Source organism: Salvelinus fontinalis, chromosome 10 (genome assembly GCF_029448725.1).
Source record: "Salvelinus fontinalis isolate EN_2023a chromosome 10, ASM2944872v1, whole genome shotgun sequence".
Lineage (NCBI taxonomy): Eukaryota > Metazoa > Chordata > Actinopteri > Salmoniformes > Salmonidae > Salvelinus > Salvelinus fontinalis.
The window spans coordinates 13,231,370-13,255,210 of NC_074674.1; the positions used below are offsets into that span (position 1 = coordinate 13,231,370).

The 23,841-nt window shown below is 45.6% G+C and overlaps 1 protein-coding gene across 1 annotated transcript in view; it reads right to left on the reverse strand.

Moving 5' to 3' along the window:
- Positions 1-2,998: 2,998 nt before the first annotated feature.
- The window catches only part of LOC129863186 (DENN domain-containing protein 1A-like), a 44,156-nt gene continuing 23,313 nt past the window's right edge, over positions 2,999-23,841 (reverse strand). Inside the window, 7 exon segments of the mRNA XM_055935107.1 lie at positions 2,999-3,130; positions 3,804-3,853; positions 4,032-4,112; positions 4,346-4,384; positions 4,966-5,053; positions 5,206-5,303; positions 16,679-16,805. Of these exon segments, the coding sequence (XP_055791082.1) occupies positions 2,999-3,130; positions 3,804-3,853; positions 4,032-4,112; positions 4,346-4,384; positions 4,966-5,053; positions 5,206-5,303; positions 16,679-16,805 (615 nt within the window).

The window sequence follows — 23,841 nt, forward strand, 5'->3', positions numbered from 1 at the left end:
GATACTGTATTTACAATAGCATAGCGTCTCCCTTTGTTCCTCAGTCTTCCCGCTCTTTCACTCAAACCCCCCCCCACCCACTTTTCTTTGTGTAACCAGCCGCTATATCGGCTCCGTTCACCAGGTCCATCAATGTATAATTCATTCTGTGTATATGTAATTCTGTGTAATTAGTTAGGTATTTAGTAAATAAATAAATAAACCACATTTTGTACTGCTGATTCAACTTGTTAGCCAGGGCTCGTGAAGATAACCAAGAATTTACAACTTTTAGATGAGACTAAATAAAGTGACAATTAAATATTGACGGCTATTGAGGTAAAAGATTACTAGGTCTTTAAGAGTTTATTCAGAGGATAACAGCTCTATAAACATTATTTCATGGTGCCCTGACTTTGTAGTTAATTATTTACCTGATTAGCTTAATCGGGTAATATTAATTACAGAGAAATTTTTTATAGAATAGCATGTCATATCACTTAATACGGCATATACAAAGACACGACAAATGCATGTCACAAGGATCTGTACACAATTCTTGGAAGCTGAAAATGTCTCAGTTCTTCCATGGACTGCATCCTCACCAGACATGTCACCCATTGAGCATGTTTGGGATGCTCTGGATCGATGTGTACGACAGCATGTCCCAGTTCCCACCAAAATCCAGCAACTTTGCACAGCCATTGAAGAGGAGTGGGAGCACATTCCACAGGCCACAATCAACAGCCTGATCATGTTATGCTGATGAAGGAGGACCCAAAAGCGACGTAATAGAAACAGAGTCTTTATTCCAGTTTTAAACAAACAATGATGTTCCTGGATATTATCAAAGGTAATCCAAAACAGGAAACTGAAAACCTCTTGTCAGTAGAGAGGAACGACTGGAGACGCGACCACAGACTGCAGGTCGCTTCAGGAAGGCACAGACCGTAGCTGACATAGACACCTGCTCACACGCAGCATCTGACAAATGCAAAAACACAACAGGGCGGAACAAGGACACAGAGCAGCTAACCTCAAACAAGAATCCGACAAGGACTGAAGCGGAAAACAGAGGGAGAAATAGGGACTCTAATCAGAGGGCAAAAATAGGGGACAGGTGTGAAAGAGTAAATGAGGTCGTTAGGAGAAAGAGAAACAGCTGGGAGCAGGAACGGAACGATAGAGAGAGAGAGCGGGGGAGGGAGAGAGGGAGGAGGAGAGAGAGGAATAGAAAGAGGGAAAGAACCTAATAAGACCAGCAGAGGGAAGCACAGGGACAAGACATGATGAACAAAGACAAAACATGACAGATCAACTCTATGCAAAGGAGAGGTGTCATGCCGCATGAGGCAAATGGGGGTCACACCAGATACTGACAGGTCTTTTTTAAGGTATCTGTGACCAACAGATGCATATCTGTATTCCCAGTCATGTGAAATAGATCATTACACAGGTGAATGTATTCCAAATGACTCATTTCCCTAATATGAACTGTAATTCAGTTAAATTCTTGAAATTGTTACATGTTGCATGTATATTTTTGTTCAGTATAGTTTAACATGATTTTGGGGGAGATAAATATCACAAAACTCATCGTCAAGTGAGGTTGGAGGAACCTTTGTTAAAATATTTTACTTCCTCTTTCAAAATCTCCTTTGGTGAGAAAAGGATTTCTCCTCAGTTTGTAAAACTATATATTTGGTTGCGTTTCTATATTGAAGGTTTCCGAAAAACTTTGCTCTTATCCATCCATTCTTTCATAAATAAGTTCCTCAAACTTATTTTGTTTTGCGTGTAGATTATTCAGTGCTTCTGTAGTACATTCAACTCCATTGGCGTGTAATATTACATTTTCTATTTCTGTTTTCTAAGTCTGTTCTCTGTAGACCAATACCTTTTTTTGTGTTTGGGATGAAAATGTAATTGAATGGCCTCTAAACGCACATTAAAAGGCATCCCATACGATAAGTGGGTCCGCTGAACATGTATTGTACAAGAAAAAGTCTTACGAATTCCATCGTTTTTGTTAATAAAGTAGTGTCAGTCAATAAACCCTGGTTAAATGTCCAATATCCCCGTCCAGCAGCTATGAGGTTTAGTAACTGTTAAAAAAGCTGTGTGCCAGTGGTTGGTGGACACGGCAAACCCACCACACGCAGTAACGCAGGTGCGTGCACACACTCAAAGGAGGTAATACACACACACACGCGTGTGTGTGTGTAAGAGAGAGAGAGGACGTGTGTGTGTCCTAATTATTCAGCGTTCTAATGAGAGGAATGAGAGATGGATGGATGGATGGATGGATGGATGGTGCTGGGAGCAACACCTGAAAGACATTGTCTCACTTCTCTCTCACATCTCTCTTCTCTCTCTCTACCTCTCCCATTTCTCTTCTCTACCACCTTTCTCTCTCTCTCCCTGTACCACCCCCCCCCCCCACCCCCATCTCTCACCCCCTCTCTTGGGGTGTCTTAAACAAGTATTTGTTTTCTCTCTCCTTTTCTATAGCTTTAATAGTACTCTATGTTTTGGAGGTCGACTGTATAGCATTACACTTTATTTCAACCCAGCTTTGGGTTGCTAGACACTAATTAGTGGAGTGGTGTAACTGAGAACCAATGTTATTATTATTACTTTTAGAAATGTCCATGTGATTTCATACTAGGTAAACTGAACAAAGACATGTGCAAGGCAGAGACGAACAGCAGGAACAAAGGAAGGGAAGGAACAATGACGGATAAGAGCGTAGTGGAGACAAAGCGTGTGAAACAATGACAAATGACAAGCAATGAGTGCAACAGAAGAGATGGAATGATAGAGACGGAATGACAATGACAGAGTGATAGTGACAGTGAGGGAATGATAGAGGGAATGATAGAACAGACAGCACAGTAGCATAAGGAGGACACCCCCCCATCACATCCTCAGAGACCTCAGAAACTCATCCCCCCCTTCCTTCCCTCCCTACCGTCCCTCTCGGGCCACCTGTCCAACGTGCGCTGTGATGGGCGGCCGTTCATCCCAGGTGCAGACACTGTCCTTCCTGCCGGCGAAGGGGGGGCGACCCGGCCGTAGTGTCTTCCTTCCCGGTACCCGTTCCTGTGCCACCTGTGTCTGCTGTCGAGGAGTAGCCATTCTCTGTCAGCTCCTGGAGAGGGGAAGAAGAAGACGGAGGAGGTTGGCATGGCCAGAGGGGGTAGTGGTGGTGATGGTCTCTGTGGAGGGAAAGGGGGAGGTCGAGGGAGGAGGCCCTACAGGGCTATAGTGGAGGGGGGATCAGTGCCAGGGGGGCATAGGTGAGGGGTATGGGGGAAGTGGACGGCCAAAGGAGGGTAAAAATAGGACAAATAAAGTGCCAAAGAGGATTTAAGGAACAGAAGAGGGCCAGATATGGAAAAAGAGCTTGAGTGAGTGAGTGAGCGAGCGAGCGAGCGTGAAAAGAGAGTGAGTGAGTGCACTGGAGTGAGCATTAAAAGGAGGAAAAAAAGAGTGAGAGATTTGAAGGAGCAGAATTGCGGCAGGAGTAAAGAGGGTCAGGTTGAGAGGTCAACAGAGGGTTCGTTTGAAAGGTGAACACACAGTGGAGGGAAGAGTGAGTGACAGCCTGGTGTGGGAGAGGAAAAACCATCAGTGAGTGAATCATTTTGCCCATTGAGTGGCAGCGTGTGTCTGTGTGTTTGCATGCTTGTCTGCTTGTGCATGTGTGTGTGTGAGAGTTGTTTTCTGTAAAGTTATTATTCAGCCTGTGATTTGGGTGAAAGACAAATTATAATTTTATTTAGATCAAATTTAACAAAACCCAAACACTGAACACCACGCACCTTTTGTTTTAGCCGACTCTTGACCTCCTTTATCCCCATCCTGGCATGATCTTTAGCCTTTTGAGGAAAAACACAGAAGGGTTTACTAAACAGATTTTGTTTCTGTCGTTGTTGATGTAGGGAGTCATCTTGTAGAGTCTACCTTTAAAGTGGCATCAATATGAGACTAAGTGAACAGTAGGGAAATATTTTGGGATTGTCATGGTGTAATAGTCATGATAGGAGGGCACTTACAAAACTTGTAGACCGTTTTCATGGCAGGGTTAGCCTTGGTCCTCACTGTGTTGAAGAAAGCTCCTCCCCCTTTCCGTTGGAGACAAAACCCTTGTTAGCGGCACGGTTGTACCCCAACAACAGTGGTAGCCCAGAGAGCACAACCAAAAATAAGTTGTTTCAATATATTGTGCTCATAGGGAGACAGGTTGATAAAAATCCAACAAGTTTGAACTATTAGCATGAATGTGCTAAAAAAAAAACATGTATAATTTGAACAGCATGAAAGATCGGTTCAAAATGCAGCACTTGTCTTTGAAGACCTGCATTGACAGTGAATAGCCACTGGGGGTAGTTCTTGTCGCTGCCTGTGGAGTTAACACAGAGGTGAGGTCAAAGTGAAAGGCACAGGAGGCTCATGAGGGGAGAACGGCTCAAAATAGTGTCCGCAAATGGAATCGCATCAAACACATGGAATTTGATACATTACACTTATTCCGCTCATAGCCATTGCCACGAGCCTGTTTTCCCCAATTAAGGTGCCACCAGCCTCCTGTGGTGAAAGGTCAATGCCTTAACACAGTGGGCATTCTATATAGGTTAGTCATGGACATGGGTTAGCATTAGGGCCATTGACACCCCCCACTGCAATTACTGGTTTGTGGTCAATAGGCTTGAAAAACGTGTCATTTCAAAACGGAGAACGTCAATCAGCATTCTGGCTGGGCCAGTTTCAAGACGCTGTTTCAAGACGTCGCCTACCTCAGTTTCAAGACGCTGACTACAGTTTCTTGCCTATTGAACGCGGCCGAGGTTTGTGGTAAGCGTGCATGGTGGCACACCAAACGTCTGCCATTCCCCAAAGATGAAGTAAAGTGCTTTGAGACCAAGAGAAATGACCTAGTAGAAATGTTTTATATGGTTGTAATTCAATGTGTGCTGAACACACCTGCATACTCTCCCATGTTGATCTCAACCTCGAATATATCCCTGAAGCGCTCACCGGCATTGAGAAGGTCCAAGCGGCCATCGATGAACTACAGAGAGGGAGAAAGGTTTATCCCAGTTATACATAGAAGGTTTCTTTCATTGATTAATGTAGGCAAATGTGATGTACTTATTCTATTGCATCGCACGTATTCTGTGTGTGTATGTGTACCTGTTATCGTGCATGTATGTGTGTGTGTACCTGTTTGAAGAGCTGCAGCTGGATGGCGTTCTGCAGGAACTGTCTCATGGCACAGGAGCGGTGGGTCACGAAGACCTCCTCACTGAACGTGATTGGCTCTCCCTGAAGGTAAACAAAACATGGAACAATCAGAAGGAAGTAGATCTGGTGGCATCCTGGATATGGTTTGCCAATCTATGTATTTTTACAATGACCATTACTAAAGTGTGTGTTTGACATATCAAGAGATATCTTGCTCAAATATTATAATTGTTTTACCTTTATTAAAATTAGACTAGGCAAGTCAGTTAAGAACAAATTCTTATTTACAATGCTGGGCCAACTGTGCGCCGCCATATGGGACACCCAATCATGGCCGGTTGTAATTTAGCCTGGAATCGAACCAGGGTCTGTAGTGCTGCCCCTAGCACTGAGACGCAGTGCCTTAGACCGCTGCGCCACTCGGGAGCCCAAATTATTGAGCACACACAAGAAAGGTGTATAGGTACTTTGTAGAAAAGTATGCAATTATTATATAAACATAAAATAGCCAGAGTTTTAGGTAAAAACACCATAAAACACTATAAACACTATAAAATAAGATATACAGAACAAGGACAGGTAAACAGAAAGAGGAAGACAGATGTCACCCCCCACATCCATTCTGCCATCAACCCCAACTTTTGATCATATAAGATGAATTGGAAACAACACTACAGTAAATGCAATATAGTGTCCTTATTTAGTGGTAGAGCCTGAAAACCTATTTTCACCTCTAGATGGCAGTGCTGTGTAGGTCAACATACAGCAGGAGAGGACCTAGACCAGTGGTTCTCAAACGTTTTGGGTCCGGGACCCCTTTTGTGATAGCAAATTCACCAGGGACCCCCTCATAATCAGAACACATAAAAATAGCACACAAGGAGTTTTACCATGACTTCGACAGCGCATGGCTGGACAAACCTATTCTCGGGCCCTGGGAAGGAAGATTTCAAAGGCCCTCCTCTCAAAATGTTGAATTTTTCAAGTAAATTTCCCGCAATTCTACATATTTTGCCATGGGTCAGAAAAATGTTCTGTTGTTGCATCTTTGAAGCTTATATTCTGCAATTCTAAACATTTTGCTATGAGGCAGAGAGAATACCTTTCAATTTAAAAAGGTAATTGTCCAGTGTTTTCAGATTTCTATCAAATATTACAAATAATTAAATCACAATATGCATACAATTGTTTTCCTTCCAAAACATTTTGAATTAAGTACTTTAATGGCCAGCTCATCCTCCTCAGGAGAATGACATCCTCCTCAATGAGGAAACAGCACGCATTTTTCTAAAGGTATGTTTAAGACACATGTGGGGGTTTTTAAAGTCCTGCACAGTAATCCTATTTCCCCCAAAAAAATAAACTTTGAATGACCAATAATGTGACCGACCGGCTCGTTTCGGTCTGATGTATCAACATTTGACATTGTGTTTTTTACATTGGATAAAAGTAGAGACTCAGAGCTAGAAAATGATATATCATACACTACAGCTGAGGACAAATGGGAAAGTAATTCTGCTTTGAAAGTTGATAAACTTGTAACCTGACTTTTGAGAAATGGCCCTTGAATCTTTTGGTACCTACTGGAGGGCCCCTCTTTGTCTACACCCATTCAGCATCATTCACACTCTTTAACCTTTAGCCCCACCCATCTCTTTAAGGATTCACATGTGAGGCTATGTACTAAAACAACTAAGATTTCAAGACTAAAGGCTGGCTTATACTACGAGTGTGTCCGTAAATTTAATCTGAGCGTTGTTAGATTGGACATTCGTAAATTCAGAGCGTTTTGCTCTCGGGGGCGTACAGAGTGCACACTGGACACTCTGGCCGAAAAGTAGGGTTGACCCGAGCATTCTGACCCAACAGCAGTCAAGCACCCAAGCTAACTGGCTAACGTTGGCTAGATTGCTAGCTACTTCCAGACAAAAATGAGAGAACAGCTCACTCTGACCATTTTACTCGCCCTAGCAGAGCTGGCTAGGCAGGTTTTATGTTATCCAGAGCATTGGTGACTGCAACTGTGCTGCTGGCAACAATTTAAATACGCTTTTTTGAAAACGTTTACTAGCACCGGCCATATTCAACGGGTGTTGAGCGTTCGTCAATTCGTCAGTTATTCTACACTCTCGCACACTCAGGCGAGCGTGCTCTCAAATCGGAGTAGGTAGCCAGAGCGAATTTACCAGCTACTCTATTGAGAGTTGTCGAGAGTTGTCGCCGTGCTAAACATCATAAACATTCTATTGAAATAGTTACTTGCATAGCGGAGTCTTTTGTTTAGACAGCTCGCTAGCTAAACAATTAACCATAATCCCAAATCATAACGTTACTACCCTGCATGAATCTGCAGGTATCTAACCAACCAGGTTCAATGTTAGCTAGCTAACATCAGGCTATAACTAGCCATGCAAATGGATTTGAGATACGAATAATATTACTACACAGATCATACATGTAATGTTAGCTAGCTAGCTAACAGTACACTTTAACTTGAAATGGAAACGACTGACAAAATTAGAAACGTGTAATATCTGAAAATGGAGCTAGCTAGACTCTCTTACCCGTATACATGGATGGACGCTTCTGCCTCTTTGTCATGGATGCCATGGTTGCCCTTAGTTTGAAGATGAAATCCGGAGACAGGTGTTTTATACAACAGCCATCTTTCTGTGTGTTCTCTTTTCGACTCCCTCTGCATATTTGCAATCAAACGCCAGAACTTCTCCATCTCCTTAGCTATCATACTCTAATTCCACTGATTTCAAAACTCGGTCCACCAGAAAGTGGAGAGCAACTCATATGCAGTTCTACTACGTGATATCTTTGAGAAAAAAACACAGAAGCGTGCTACATGGCAGACCAATCCAAACGAATCTCTTGGTATGTCCAGCCCACTCGTTACCTCAGCCGATCATGGCTAGCGGGAAGGTTGCACCCTTTTTCTGTGGCTAAACCAACTAGGCTCAAAATGTAAAACTGTTATTCGTATTTACATACAAGTTTGTTATTAAGGCACATGAAAGTTCACATGTTCCAGAAGGCATTTCTGCCCAAAAAATGTTATGTTCAAACAGCTCTCCTGTGAAGTCGTGACTTGCGACATACACCTAGTTTCCTGAATCAGGTCACATATGCGCAGTGGTGTAAAGTCCTTAAGTGAAAATACATTAAAAGTACAGCTTCAGTACTATTTACGTTTTTGACAACTTTTACTTTTACTCCACTACATTCCTAAAGACAATAATGTACTTTTTACTCCATCCATTTTTCCTGACACCCAAAAGTACTCATTACATTTCAAATGCCTAATAGCAGGACAGGAAAATTCACACACTGAATTCCAATTCCCACACTTATCAAGAGAACATCCCAACTGTTTCTAATCTGGCGGACTCACTAAACACAAATGCTTCCTTTGTAAATTATGTCTTGTTGGAGTGTGCCCCTGGCTATCAATACATTTTAATAAAAGTGCATACTTTTGGAGTCTGGTTTGCTAAATATAAGGAATTTTAAATGATTTATACTTTCACTTTTGATACTTAAGAATATTTTAGCAATTACATCTATTTTTGATACTTAAGTATATTTAAAACCAAATACTTGTACTTTTACTCAAGTAGTATTTTACTGGGTGACTTTCCCTTTTCCTTGTGGTGTTGGCCGTGTCTTACTCTGTCACGCCCTGGCCTTAGTATTCTTTGTTTTCTTTATTATTTTAGTTAGGTCAGGGTGTGACATGGGGAATGTTTGTGTTTTGTTGGTTTTGGGTGATTCTATGGTAAAGGGGTTGTTGGGTGTAGTATATGGGTTTGTGTTGAGTACATGTGTCTAGCGTTGTCTATGTATGTTTAGTTGTCTAGGAGAGTCTATGGTTACCTGAATGAGTTCCCAATTAGAGACAGCTGATTTCGGTTGTCTCTGATTGGGAGCCTTATTTAGGGTAGCCATAGGCTTTCATTTGTTGTGAGTAGTTGTCTATGTGATATGTTTGTAGCCAGTGTGTGCACATCGTTGTTTAGCTTCACGATCGTTTTCTTGTTTTGTTTAGTGTTTAAGTGTTTTTGTTTCGTTTGCCTTCTTCTTAAATAAAAAGGAGATGGCTTATTTTCCTAAAGCTGCGTTTTGGTCCGTCAATCCTCCACACGATCGTGACAGAACTACTCACCATTACAGGACCAAGCGGCATGGAAAGCGGCAACAGGACCCACCTACACAGGATTCGTGGACATGGGAGGAGATACTGGATGGTAAGGGGCCGTGGGCACAACCGGGAGAATATCGCCTTCCTCGTGAAGAGCTGGAGGCAGCTAAAGCCGAGAGGAGGCGATATGAGGAGGCAGCACGGAGACATGGCTGGAAGCCCGTGAGTACAACCCAAAAATTTCTTGGGGGGGGCCTTAAAGGGAGTGTGGCGAAGTCAGGTAGGAAACCTGCGCCTACTCCCTGTACTTACCGTGGAGAGCGAGAGTACGGGCAGACACCGTGTTACGCAGTAGAGCGCACGGTGTCTCCTGTACGCGTGCATAGCCCGGTTCGGTACATTTCAGCTCCACGTATCGGCCGGGCTAGACTGAGCGTTGAGCCGTATGTCATGAAGCCGGCCCAACGCATCTGGTCACCAGTGCGTCTCCTCGGGCCGGCGTACATGGCACCAGCCTTACGCATGGTGTCCCCGGTTCGCCTACATAGGCCGGTGCGGGTTATTCCACCTCCCCGCACTGGTCAGGCGACGGGGAGCATACAACCAGGTAAGGTTGGGCAGGCTCGGCGCTCAAGGGAGCCAGTACGCCTGCACGGTCCGGTATTTCCGGCGCCACCTCCCCGCCCCAACCCAGTACCACCAGTGCCTCCTCCACGCACTAGCCATATGGTGCGTGTCTCCAGCCCTTTACCACCAGTGCCTAAACCACGCACCAAGCCTCCTGTGTGTCCCCAGAGTCCTGTGCGTCCTGTTGCTGCTCCCCGCACTAGCCCTGAGATGCGTGTCCCCAGCCCGGTACCACCAGTCCCGGCACCACGCACCAGGTCTACAGTGCGCCTCAGCCGGCAGGAGTCTGCCGTCTGCACAGCGATGCCTGAACTGCCCGTCTCCCCAGCGCCATCTGAGCCATCCGTCTCCCCAGCGCCATCTGAGCCATCCGTCTGCAATGAGCCTGCAAAGCCGCCCGTCTGCCATGAGCCTGCAAAGCCGCCCGTCTGCCATGAGCCTACTGAGCCGCCCGCCAGACAGGAGCCGCTAGAGCCGCCCGCCAGACAGGAGCCGCTAGAGCCGCCCGCCAGACAGCATCTGCCAGAGCCGCCAATCAGACAGGATCTGCCAGAGCCGCCAATCAGACAGGATCTGCCAGAGCCGCCAATCAGACAGGATCTGCCAGAGCCGCCAATCAGACAGGATCTGCCAGAGCCGCCAATCAGACAGGATCTGCCAGAGCCGCCAATCAGACAGGATCTGCCAGAGCCGCCAATCAGACAGGATCTGCCAGAGCCGCCAATCAGACAGGATCTGCCAGATCCGTCAGCCAGCCATGAGCAGCCAGATCCGTCAGCCAGCCATGAGCAGCCAGATCCGTCAGCTAGCCATGAGCAGCCAGATCCGTCAGCCAGCCATGAGCAGCCAGATCCGTCAGCCAGCCATGAGCAGCCAGATCCGTCAGCCAGCCATGAGCAGCCAGATCCGTCAGCCAGCCATGAGCAGCCAGATCCGTCAGCCAGCCATGAGCAGCCAGATCCGTCAGCCAGCCATGAGCAGCCAGATCCGTCAGCCAGCCATGAGCAGCCAGATCCGTCAGCCAGCCATGAGCAGCCAGATCCGTCAGCCAGCCATGAGCAGCCAGATCCGTCAGCCAGCCATGAGCAGCCAGATCCGTCAGCTAGCCATGAGCAGCCAGATCCGTCAGCTAGCCATGAGCAGCCAGATCCGTCAGCTAGCCATGAGCAGCCAGATCCGTCAGCTAGCCATGAGCAGCCAGATCCGTCAGCTAGCCATGAGCAGCCAGATCCGTCAGCTAGCCATGAGCAGCCAGATCCGTCAGCTAGCCATGAGCAGCCAGATCCGTCAGCTAGCCATGAGCAGCCAGATCCGTCAGCTAGCCATGAGCAGCCAGATCCGTCAGCCAGCCATGGGCCGTCCCTCAGTCCGGAGCTGCAGTCCCTCAGTCCGGAGCTGCCCCTTATCCTGGTGCTACCCCTTATCCTGGTGCTGCCCCTTATCCTGGTGCTGTCCCTTACCCTGGTACTGCCCCTTAGTTCGGAGCTGCCCCTGACCCTGGTACTGTCCCTTACCCTGGTACTGCCCCTTAGTCCGGAGCTGCCCCTTAGTCCGGAACTGCCCCTTAATGCAGTGGGGTTAATGTGGAGGGGGGTCATTTGGAGGAAGCTAAGGAGGCGGTTAGGGACTGTGGTGACGTGGGGACCACGACTAGAGCCGGAGCCACCACCGTGGATGGAAGCCCACCCAGACCCTCCCCTAGACTGTGTAATGGTGCACCCGGAGTTCGCACCTTAAGGGGGGGGTTATGTCACGCCCTGGCCTTAGTATTCTTTGTTTTCTTTATTATTTTAGTTAGGTCAGGGTGTGACATGGGGAATGTTTGTGTTTTGTTGGTTTTGGGTGATTCTATGGTAAAGGGGTTGTTGGGTGTAGTATATGGGTTTGTGTTGAGTACATGTGTCTAGCGTTGTCTATGTATGTTTAGTTGTCTAGGAGAGTCTATGGTTACCTGAATGAGTTCCCAATTAGAGACAGCTGATTTCGGTTGTCTCTGATTGGGAGCCTTATTTAGGGTAGCCATAGGCTTTCATTTGTTGTGAGTAGTTGTCTATGTGATATGTTTGTAGCCAGTGTGTGCACATCGTTGTTTAGCTTCACGATCGTTTTCTTGTTTTGTTTAGTGTTTAAGTGTTTTTGTTTCGTTTGCCTTCTTCTTAAATAAAAAGGAGATGGCTTATTTTCCTAAAGCTGCGTTTTGGTCCGTCAATCCTCCACACGATCGTGACATACTCTTTAAAATACATTACAGAAATTCTTGATATTTGACAATGTAACTGAATTAATTTGAAGAAGATGCCAAGGTATAACAGGTTGGACAACTATAACGGGACAGAACATAAATTAAACCCTGAAACCTGAATACTGAACACTGAATAGATATCTACATAGTAATACATGTAGTAACAACATTGGAACTGCTATTTAGTTACATATTCATTGAGAAAACAACAATACAAAAATACATCGCAGGTACAAAATCATTGGAATTAGCATTAAAACACATTCCTGTCCCTCTCCTCCTCTCCCCCTCCCTCGCTCCCCCCTTTCACCCCAAATGCTCTTCCATATACTTCCAGGTGGATTCTTCCCTCTGCGAAGAGCATTTATTGACAGACAGTGGCTCTGGCATCAGACAAATTATCTGTCCATCAAAGTACCAACAAATATCTTCTTTGGACAGAAGAATTTGTTGATGCCATTCCGGTGCATGCACTTTACCTTAATGTTATGTTAGCATATGATATGATCGCATATGATAAGATATAAAGAGTAACAAAAACCTTCTACATTTCAATACTCAATCAACTACTGTACAAGATAAATGGATGTACTGTATGTGTGTATGGGGAGGAAGGAAGGTTACCTCTGCTCTTGCCTTAACATCACTCTCAGTAATGAAGAACATCTCCACAGAGGAGTTAAGACCCTTTAGGACATTGTACAGGGCCTGGGATATCCTTTCCATGGTGCACTGCTCTATCTGCAGATCTCTTGAGAGCATCTCCAATACCATCTGGTGCCCTTTGCCGTGGCCGGCCTCAAATAAATTCCAGTTGACCTCTTGAAAGCCTTGTTTGTGTGGTAGAAGTTCCATTTTTGCTTGTATTGTGTAGCCGGCTTGTCACTAAAGAAATTAAGCCGGCTGACTTCAGGGTACTTCTGCTTATAAATAGCAAGAACCGGATCAAGGTGGGCCCAAATGGCGGGCGGAGCAAAAAGCAATTGGTGGTTGGTCTGCAGCACTCCAGTGTGGAGAGTGGCTTGCTAGTGAGATCCTCCAAAATGCACGGACTGGATCTCTTGACTGTATTTGCATGAATAGTTTTCGCTGAAGTCAATGTGCAGCAAGCACTCATTGTTCTTCAGACTCGCCCTGAGCTCGCTATAGGCCCTGTATTGCCCCTTGATATTAAAGATGTGTTGCCTAAAACTTAGCGGGCCTATCTTGAAACTGACTGACCAGTTCAGTTTCTGTTATTGTGACCTCCCTCTTCACGGTTATCATGGAGCACTTCTCTTCATCTTTTTGGATCTTCTCCCAGGTCCATTGTGTCAGAGGAACTTCTACATTCCGGGGAGGTTTTAGAGTTGGATGAGTGGTGAGGAAGCAATCTTTACATTCACCATAAGCACATAGCTTCGATTTCGGGTTACACATACTTGAGTCGACCATGTCCTCAAGGTTTTTGGTGGACAAAAGCCCAAGGCTGTGAAGAGAATTTGCCATGAACTGTAAATTCTCATGGGTTTTGCACTGACAAGCTTCACTATCAGTGTCATTGGGCGTAACAACCCAAAATGTACAGATTTTTTTCATTGAGTCAGTCAGAAGCCTCTTCTGCATTTTGTTCTTTAGTCGTGTCATGGTTTGTTTGCGTCCGGTCGTTATACTACTTACATCATCACTGAGAAAGAAATCCTTCACTTTCCTTTTTATTTCTGTTTCTGTTCTGCTTCCCTTCCTCGTCAAAAAAAGAGCAAAGGTCCCCTTCCAACTTCGCTCTCATTATTTGAAAAGCCCAACACCGTCTTCTGAAGTTTATACCTCTTCAGTATATTCACAGGGGTCACTGTCGCAATGATTTGCTTGTTCTTCTGATTCCTTGCATTTCTGTATTTTGTTTTGATATCTTTAATGAGAGATGTGTGAAAGAGAAGAGCCCTCTTAATAGGTGGTCACATTCTGACGTCTTAGCAATGCTTTGACTGTTGAATGAGGCGATACAGATGCCTGTTCTCCCCTAATCCTTGCATACCTCTTCCTGTATTTTTTATTTTTTCCCCTCTCCTTTGCCACTTTTGATTTTAAATGCTCTCTCTCCTTTTGGAGAGATCGCGATTGGGGTTATGGGTTATGGTTCGGGATTACGGTTAGAGTTAGTAGAAAGTTCAGCAACTAATAATCTTAAATGCCTTGTCTTAAGCATATTCTAACCTTGAAGGCCCAGGCTGATTTTCAGGAGTTGAGGAGGGTGTTTGGGACTGCAGCATCTCACCAGCCTTGGCCCTGGCTCTGAGTCTCCTTTTAGAATCTCTCCATTTCTTCCTGTCTGCACGCTGCACTCTGTCACTGAGTTCAGATATTGCCTTCTTCTTCCCTGTCTCTTTATCTTTCATCCATTTCTCCCTCTCTTTCTCTAGATACTCTCTCCTTCTTTCTGGGTCAGCATTACGTCGCTCTCTGTATTGCCGCCGTCTTTCAGCTGCACTAAGAGGAGGTGCCATTCCTTCAGAAAGACCTGATTCAATTGATATTTATTTATTCTTTAAATACTATACATGCTATATATCCTGTAATTATGTAATACAATTTATGAACAAAAAACACATATTTTGCAACACATTACTGCAAGATATCCATTTGTTCATCCTGTTGAGTGCATGTCCACACTGCTACGTGTACATGGATAACAGGGTGGACAATAACAGGGTGGACATTTTGAGCTAAAATTAGCAACTATGCTCCAAGTGATCGTGATGAAGCTAGGATAATTAATCTCTGCCAATTGAAAAGGAATTTGCATTGTTTGACAAATATATTATGAAATTATGAAATTCGATTAACGTCTTTTGTATTTTTGCTTAACAGGGTCGACATGTTATGCTTTCCCACATCACATCACCAACATATCATGATGAAAATGTAATAGAATGAAATATAGATGCTCACTAGGCTAACCACAGTTGTTTTCCCGCCAAGGAAGTGACATAATTTCGTGTTTGTGATGTCATTGTAGAAAATATATATTTTCGTAAAGTGCCAGTAACCACAATGTAACAGGGAGGACAATGACTTTGAGGATGTACAGAAAATATTCTTAGAAAAGATGCAGCATTTACCTTAAAAATACTATACATAAGATAACATTTAATGAAGAAAATTTGAAAATGTGTAAATAAATTTTTTTATGTATAATTTCATTCTTAATTCTTCTCGTTGCAGTTGGTCGAGCAGCACCTGGGACATTGAAAAATTGCTTCCTTCCACTGAAATAAAATAGTCTAAAAGGTATAAAATGTACTTTGAAGTCTATGTCAGTATGCTTCTATTATCATGAAGACATACACACATAAGGATCCCTGTATATTTCTTATATACAATTTTGAACGATTTATCATGAGGACAAAAAATAACACTTTTAGTGATATTGACCCACAAACAAACCTGTTTCATATTGAAGCTCCACCAGGAAGTAATATTAGAAAATATTTGACTGCACATCGTCCAGTTGTTGCATGTGATTTGCACTATAGCTATATATGGTGGTTTTTAGCTGCTCATTTTCTTTTACAACATCGTTTTTTTGGGGGGGGGGGGGGGGGGGTTGGCCGAGAGAGAGAGAGAGAGAGAGAGAGAGAGAGAGAGAGAGAGAGAGAGAGAGAGAGAGAGAGAGAGAGAGAGAGAGAGAGAGAGAGAGAGAGAGAGAGAGAGAGAGAGAGAGAGAGAGAGGAGAGAGGAGAGAGAGAGAGAGAGAGAGAGAGAGAGAGAGAGAGAGAGAGAGAGAGAGAGAGAGAGAGAGAGAATGGACCACAGCACATAAAGAAAGGTCTGTGACACATCATTACACACAACACACACAGGAAAGTCTTTGGAATCCCTAGTGTCTCCTAGGCAGACGGGTCCTTGGTTCAGAGAGAGTGCAGGTTAGGGGTTTAGAGTTTAGGGGTGAGGGTTAGCCACAGGGCAGTGACAGCTTGGAGGTGGAAGGAAGGCACCGGCTTCCCCATACGTAGTGCGGGGGTACAAGCTGTGCCATTGTTAGGACGTGTGTCCCTTCTCTGTCTCCCCTGGTGGGGGGACTGCTACCCCACGTAAGGGGACTATCCTGTGGGGCTTCTCCCTCCCTTTACACTGGGGGTCACAGGGATCTGCATCACTAATGCTATTATCCAGTGACAGAAGCGTGCATGTGCACAAGCGTGTGGGCAGACACACACACACACAGACACACTCACACATACATACAGTACACACACACGTCACTCTTCTCTCTGTGTGAGTGTGTGTCTCTCTCTCCCTCTGTCTTTCTTTCTCAAGCGTCACTGTAACCATTCTATAGCACAGCTACAAAGACAAACTTTCTATTTCACTGTCTCTCACATTCTCACTCTCACTCCTAACTGTAAACCTTCCCCTCTTCCCACTCTCTCTTGCTCTCCCTCAGTATGGCTCACCAGGTTCAATCTGCAGTGCGTTGCTGTAGCTGCCGAAGAGAGCGGCCTGTGTTTTGAGGAAGGCTCGAGCCATGCCGTCTCCTGTCCTTGTGGAAACCTTCTTTAGGCGGTTCTTTAAGGAGAACACCTGGGGAAAACAAACATCAACAAACAGTTACACCTTACTATTGTTTATGATGTCTACATAAGGACCGTGTGATTGAGTGATAAGCAACGTGTAACATTTTCACCTACATAGTCATAGGTGCATTTTACAGGTAATATTTCAATCCATCCATACCCCAATCCCTTCTCTTTGGCTCCCTCCATCAATCTCTTTCACCCAACCTTAATACCTTCTCCCATCATCCATCCATCCCTTTCACTGTCTTTATCTATCCCTCTCTCCATTCACCCATCCATTCCTTTCCCAATACACCTTCTCCTTTCATACCAACATCTCAACCCTCTTTCCTCCCTTCATTCCCCCTTTCCCCCAGAGATAGTCTCATCCCCTCTAGTAGCATCTAGACCCCGCTATTTTAAAATCAGCCCCTCTGTTCCCCAGGCCCCCCTCTCTCCCTTCTCCCTCTCTTGCATCCATACGCACAGCGCCGCTGAAAAAAACGGCCCTGCAAGTCAACAACAGCGTTATTCTACATGAATACACTCCATGAGACAGCCGTTTAGGCTAGTGCTCGAGCCGGGAGCGAGTGCGGAGGGGCTGAAGTAATCCTTTCTCTTTCCATCTTCTCTCTCTCTCTCTCTTCCCCTGTCGCTTCTCTCCTGTAGCAAGCTCCCCCAGTTATTAAAGACGCTTGGTTACCTTGTTAGTAAAAGTTTTGCCTCCTTCAAAAAACCCAAAAACTTGCGACTGGAAAAAGAACCGTAGGAAAGAGTACAGCTTTTTAGTAGCATTCGGCATGACCTTGTAACGATACTCTAAATCCTCCTCCTCCTCAGACGAGGAGAGGAGAGAGGGATCTGAAGACCAATATGCAGCGAGGTATGATGACATGATTTATTGATTTAAACAAGACACGACATAACAGAAAACGAACTATACTTGAATAACTACAAAACAACAAACGACGTAGACGCACCTGAACATAAGAACTTAAGTATAACGAAGAACGCATGAAAACAGGAACAGACTACATAAACCGAACAAACAAAACCGAAACAGTCCCACGTGGCGTAACATCACACAGACACAGGAGACAACCACCCACAAACAAACAGTGTGAAAACACCTACCTTAATATGGCTCTCAATCAGAGGAAATGAAAACCACCTGCCTCTAATTGAGAGCCATATCAGGTCACCCTTAAACCAACATAGAAACAGAAAACATAGACTGCCCACCCAAACTCACGTCCTGACCAGCTAACACATACACAAACTAACAGAAAACAGGTCAGGAACGTGACATAACCCCCCCCTCAAGGTGCGTACTCCGAACGCACCACCAAAAGTCTAGGGGAGGGTCTGGGTGGGCATCTGACCACGGTGGTGGCTCCGGCTCCGGACGCTGTCCCAATCCCACCATAATAAATCCCCGCTTCTGTGTCTTCCTCAAGGTGGCGACCCTCGCCACCGACCTTGGACTGGGAACCCTAGACATGGGTCCCGCTGGATTTAGGGGCCGCCCCGGACTGAGGGACGGCAGCTCCGGACTGAGGGACAACACCGGGACAAGGGGCAACACCGGGACAAGGGGCAGGTCCCGGCTGATAAACTCTGGCAGATCCTGGCTGGCTGGCTCTGGCGGATCCTGGCTGGACGGCTCTGAAGGCTGGTCCTGGCTAGACGGCTCTGAAGGCTGATCCGGTCTGACGGAAGGCTCTGGCTGATCCGGTCTGGCGGAAGGCTCTGGCTGATCCGGTCTGGCGGAAGGCTCTGGCTGATCCGGTCTGGCGGAAGGCTCTGGCTGATCCGGTCTGGCGGAAGGCTCTGGCTGATCCGGTCTGGCGGAAGGCTCTGGCTGATCCGGTCTGGCGGAAGGCTCTGGCTGATCCGGTCTGGCGGAAGGCTCTGGCTGATCCGGTCTGGCGGAAGGCTCTGGCTGATCCGGTCTGGCGGAAGGCTCTGGCTGATCCGGTCTGGCGGAAGGCTCTGGCTGATCCGGTCTGGCGGAAGGCTCTGGCTGATCCGGTCTGGCGGAAGGCTCTGGCGGCTCCTGTCTGGCTGACGGCTCTGTAGGCTCTTGGCAGACGGGCGGCTCTGTAGGCTCTTGGCAGACGGGCGGCTTTGCAGGCTCATGGCAGACGGGCAGCTTTGCAGGCTCATGGCAGACGGGCAGCTTTGCAGGCTCATGGCAGACGGGCAGTTCAGGCGCCGCTGGGCAGACGGGCAGTTCAGGCGCCGCTGGGCAGACGGGCAGTTCAGGCGCCGCTGGGCAGACGGGCAGTTCAGGCACCGCTGGGCAGACGGGCAGTTCAGGCACCGCTGGGCAGACGGGCACACCTGTAGGGAGGAGATGGAGAGACAGCCTGGTGCGTGGGGCTGCCACAGGACCCACCAGGCTGGAGAGACCTACAGGAGGCTTGATGTTAAAAGGCACCTGAAGGACCGGGCTGTGGGGGAGCACTGGAGTTCTGGTGCGCAGCCTTGGCACCACTCCCCCAGGCTGGCATACTACTCCAGCCCGTACCCTCCAGAGTGCAGGCACAGGTTGAACCGGGCTGTGGATGAGCACTGGAGATCTAGTGCCTACTACGCGCACTTCTCCCTTAGGCTCCACTCCCACATTTGCCCGGTACGAGCGGAGCGTAGGCATAGGACGCACTGCACCCTCCCAGCGCCCCGGAGACACAGCACGCAGAGCCGGCGCAGGATACCCTGGACCGAAACTGCGTACCGGAGACCAGACGCGCTGAGCAGGCACAATACGCCCCGGCTGGATGCCCACACTCACTTGACACTTTCGGGGGGCTGCCCTATAGCGCACCAGGCTATGGGCACGCACTGGCGACACCGTGCGCTTAACCGCATAACACGGTGCCTGACCAGTGACGCGTTGCTTATAATAAGCACGAGGAGTGCGCTCAGGTCTGCTACCTGGCTTAGCCACACTCCTCTCTAGCCCCCCCCAAAAAAATTTCTGGGGTTGCCTCTCGTACCTGTCCCGCTGCCGTGCTGCCTCCTCATATCGCCGCCGCTCAGCACTCGCTTCCTCCAGCTCAGCTTTGGGGCGGCGATACTCCCCAGCCTGTGCCCAGGGTCCTTCTCCATTCAAGATCTCCTCCCATGTCCATGAATCCTGGGATTTCTGTGGTTGCTTTCGCTGCCCTTTTCCCCGCTGCTTGGTTCTGGTAATTTGGTGGGTGGTTCTGTAACGATACTCTAAATCCTCCTCCTCCTCAGACGAGGAGAGGAGAGAGGGATCTGAAGACCAATATGCAGCGAGGTATGATGACATGATTTATTGATTTAAACAAGACACGACATAACAGAAAACGAACTATACTTGAATAACTACAAAACAACAAACGACGTAGACGCACCTGAACATAAGAACTTAAGTATAACGAAGAACGCATGAAAACAGGAACAGACTACATAAACCGAACAAACAAAACCGAAACAGTCCCACGTGGCGTAACATCACACAGACACAGGAGACAACCACCCACAAACAAACAGTGTGAAAACACCTACCTTAATATGGCTCTCAATCAGAGGAAATGAAAACCACCTGCCTCTAATTGAGAGCCATATCAGGTCACCCTTAAACCAACATAGAAACAGAAAACATAGACTGCCCACCCAAACTCACGTCCTGACCAGCTAACACATACACAAACTAACAGAAAACAGGTCAGGAACGTGACAGACCTGGGTTTGTTCTCTACCACGGCGGAGGCAAGACCGATAAGACACGCAAATTAATTGTTGTTGTCATTTCCTCCCTCATTTGTTTGCATGAGTACTTTTATTTGGAGGAAATGGAAAAGAGTGGCTTTGAAATGTCAACATGTAAGGTCAATGTACAGTGTCTATTTTGTATGGAGCAGTACTGTGTATTTAAAACAAAAATTCCCCTCTGGGACATTAAAGTATATCCTTTCCTAATGTGAATTCTCAAGTTAATCTTTAAGTCATACCACAGATTCTCAATTGGATTGAGGTCTGGGCTTTGACTAGGCCATTCCAAGACATTTAAATGTTCCCCCTTAAACCACTCGAGTGTTGCTTTAGCAGTATGCTTAGGGTCATTGTCCTGCTGGAAGGTGAACTCCCAGTCTCAAATTTCTGGAAGACTGAAAAAGGTTTCCCTCAAGAATTTCACTGTATTTAGCTTCATCAATTTTTTATAATGGATTTAATGGTGCTCTGTGGAATGTTCAAAAATGCTGAAATTGTTTTATAACCCAACCCTGATCTGTATTTCTTCACAACTTTGTCCCTGATCTGGTTGGAGAGCTCCTTGGTCTTCATGGTGCCACTTGCTTGGTGGTGCCGCTTGCTTAGTGGTGTATATATACTGAGACCATGTGTCAGATCATGTGACACTTAGATTTCACACAGGTGGACTTTATTTAACAAATTATGTAACTTCTGGAGGTAATTGGTTGCACCAGATCTTCCTAGCAAAGGGGGTGAATACAAATAAACACACCACTTTTCCGTTGTATTTATTTTTGAAGTTTTTGAAACAAGTAATTTTTTTCATTACACTTCCCCAATTTGGACTATTCTGTGTATGTTCATTACACGAAATCCAAATAAAAATCCATTTAAATTACAGGTTGTAATGCAACAAAATAGGAAAAATGCCAAGGGGGATGAATACTTTTGCAAGTCACTGTACTTGTCCTCTTGCTTAGTTGTGCACCGGGGCCTCCCACTCCACGTTCTATTCTGAGGCCAGTTTGAGCTGCTCTGTGAAGGGAGTAGTACACAGCGTTGTACCAGATCTTAAGTTTCTTGGAAATTTCTCTTATGGAATATCCTTAATTTCTCAGATCAAGAATAGACTGACAAGTTTAAGAAGAAAGTTATTTGTTTCTGGCCATTTTGAGCCTGTTATCGAACCCACAAATGCTGATGCTCCAGATACTCAACTAGTCCAAAGAAGGACAGTTTTATTGCTTCTTTAATCAGGGCAACAGTTGTCAGCTGTGCTAACGTAAATGCAAAAGGGTTTTCTAATGATCAATTAGCCCTTTAAAATGATAATCTTGGATTAGCTAACACAATGTGCCATTGGAACACAGGAGTGATGATTGCTGTTACTGGGCCTCTGTATGCCCAATATGTAGATATTCCCTAAAAAGTCTGTCGTTTCTAGCTACAATAGTCATTTACAACATTAACAATGTATTTCTGATCAATTTCATATTATTTTAATGGACAAAAAAATGTGCCTTTCTTTTAAAAACAAGTACATTTCTAAGTGACCCCAATCTTTTGAACGGTAGGGTATAAATATACATACAGAACTAGTCAAAAGTTTGGACACACCCAATCATTCAAAGGGTTTTCTTTATTTGTACTATTTTCTACATTGAAGAATAAAAATGAAGACATAAAAACTATGAAATAACACATATGGATGGAATCATGTAGTAACCAAAAAAGTGTTCATCAAGATATATTTTAGATTCTTCAAAGTAGCCATCCTTTGCCTTGATAACAGCTTTGCACACTCTTGGCATTCTCTCAACCAGCTTCACCTGGAATGCTTTTCTAAAAGTCTTGAAGGAGTTCCCACATATGTTGGCAACTTGTTGACTGCTTTTCCTTCAATCAGCAGTCCAACTAATTCCAGGTCAGGGGATTTTGGAAGCCAGGTCATCTGATGCAGCACGCTATCACTCTCCTTCTTGGTCAAATATCCCTTACACAGCCTGGAGGTGTGTTGGGTAATTGTCCTGTTGAAAAACAAATGATAGTCCCACTAAGCGCAAACCAGATTACGATAGTTTATCACTGCAGAATGCTGTGGTAGACATGCTGGTTAAGTGTGCCTTGAATTCTAAATAAATCCCAGACAGTGTCACCAGCAAAACACCCCCACACCTCCTCCTCCATGCTTCATGGTGGGAATCACACATGCGGAGATCATCCGTTCACCTACTCTGTGTCTCATAAAGACATGGTGGTTGGAACCAAAAATCTCACATTTGGACTCATCAGACCAAGTCTAATGTCCATTGCTCGTGTTTCTTGGCCCAAGCAAGTAATGGTTTCTTTACAGCAATTTGACCATGAAGGCCTGATAGACACAGTCTCCTCTGAACAGTTGATGTTGAGATGTGTCTGTTACTTGAACTCTGTGAAGCATTTGTGACTCACCACCTGGATGCGGTCTTATGTAGCAGCATTTGAATTTCTGTGTTTTACATTGGATAAAAGTAGAGACTCAAAGCTACAAAATTGTATATCATACACTGCATTTGAGGAAACAATGAGAAAGTATTTCTGCTTTGAAAGTTGATAAAGTTGTAAACTCACTTTTGAGAAAACTGTCTCTCAATGTTTTGGTACTACTATTGGAGAGCCCTTCTTTGTCTACACCCATTCAGCATTGTTCACACCTTCTTAAGCCTTAGCCCCACCCATCTCTTTAAGGGTTGATCCGAGTGTTCTGTACTAACTTGCCAACAACTTCCAGACACCGAGAGAGAGAACAGCATACTGAAAATGATGCGCCCTAGCAGAGCTGGTTAGGCTGTTATGTTATCCTGACTGCAACTGTGTTGTCAGATTGTCTGCTGGGAAATTCAGAGCGTTTTGCGTTCAGAGCGCACACTGGACGCTTTGGCCAATAAGTAGGGTTGATCCAAAAGTTCTGACCTCACAACGACCGTCAAGCACCCAAGCTAACTAGCTAACATCGGCTAGCTTCTTCCAAACACATAATGAGAGAACACTCCACTCTGAAAATGTTACTTGCCCTAGCATAGCTGGTTAGGCTTTTTTTCAGAGCGTTGGTGACTGTAACTATGCTGTTGGCAACATTTTAACTACGCTTCGTTGCCGACGTTCACTGACACCGGACATATTCAATGGGTGTTGAGCATTCAAAATGCATCAGTTATTCTGCGCTCTGGCACACTAAGACAAGTCTTTTGTTAAGAAAAGTAGCTAGATAGCTAGCTTGGTAAACAATGTATCCCACCGTATGACGTAATGTTAGTTAGCGAGCCAGCCAGCTAATGTTAGCTAACTAGATAACA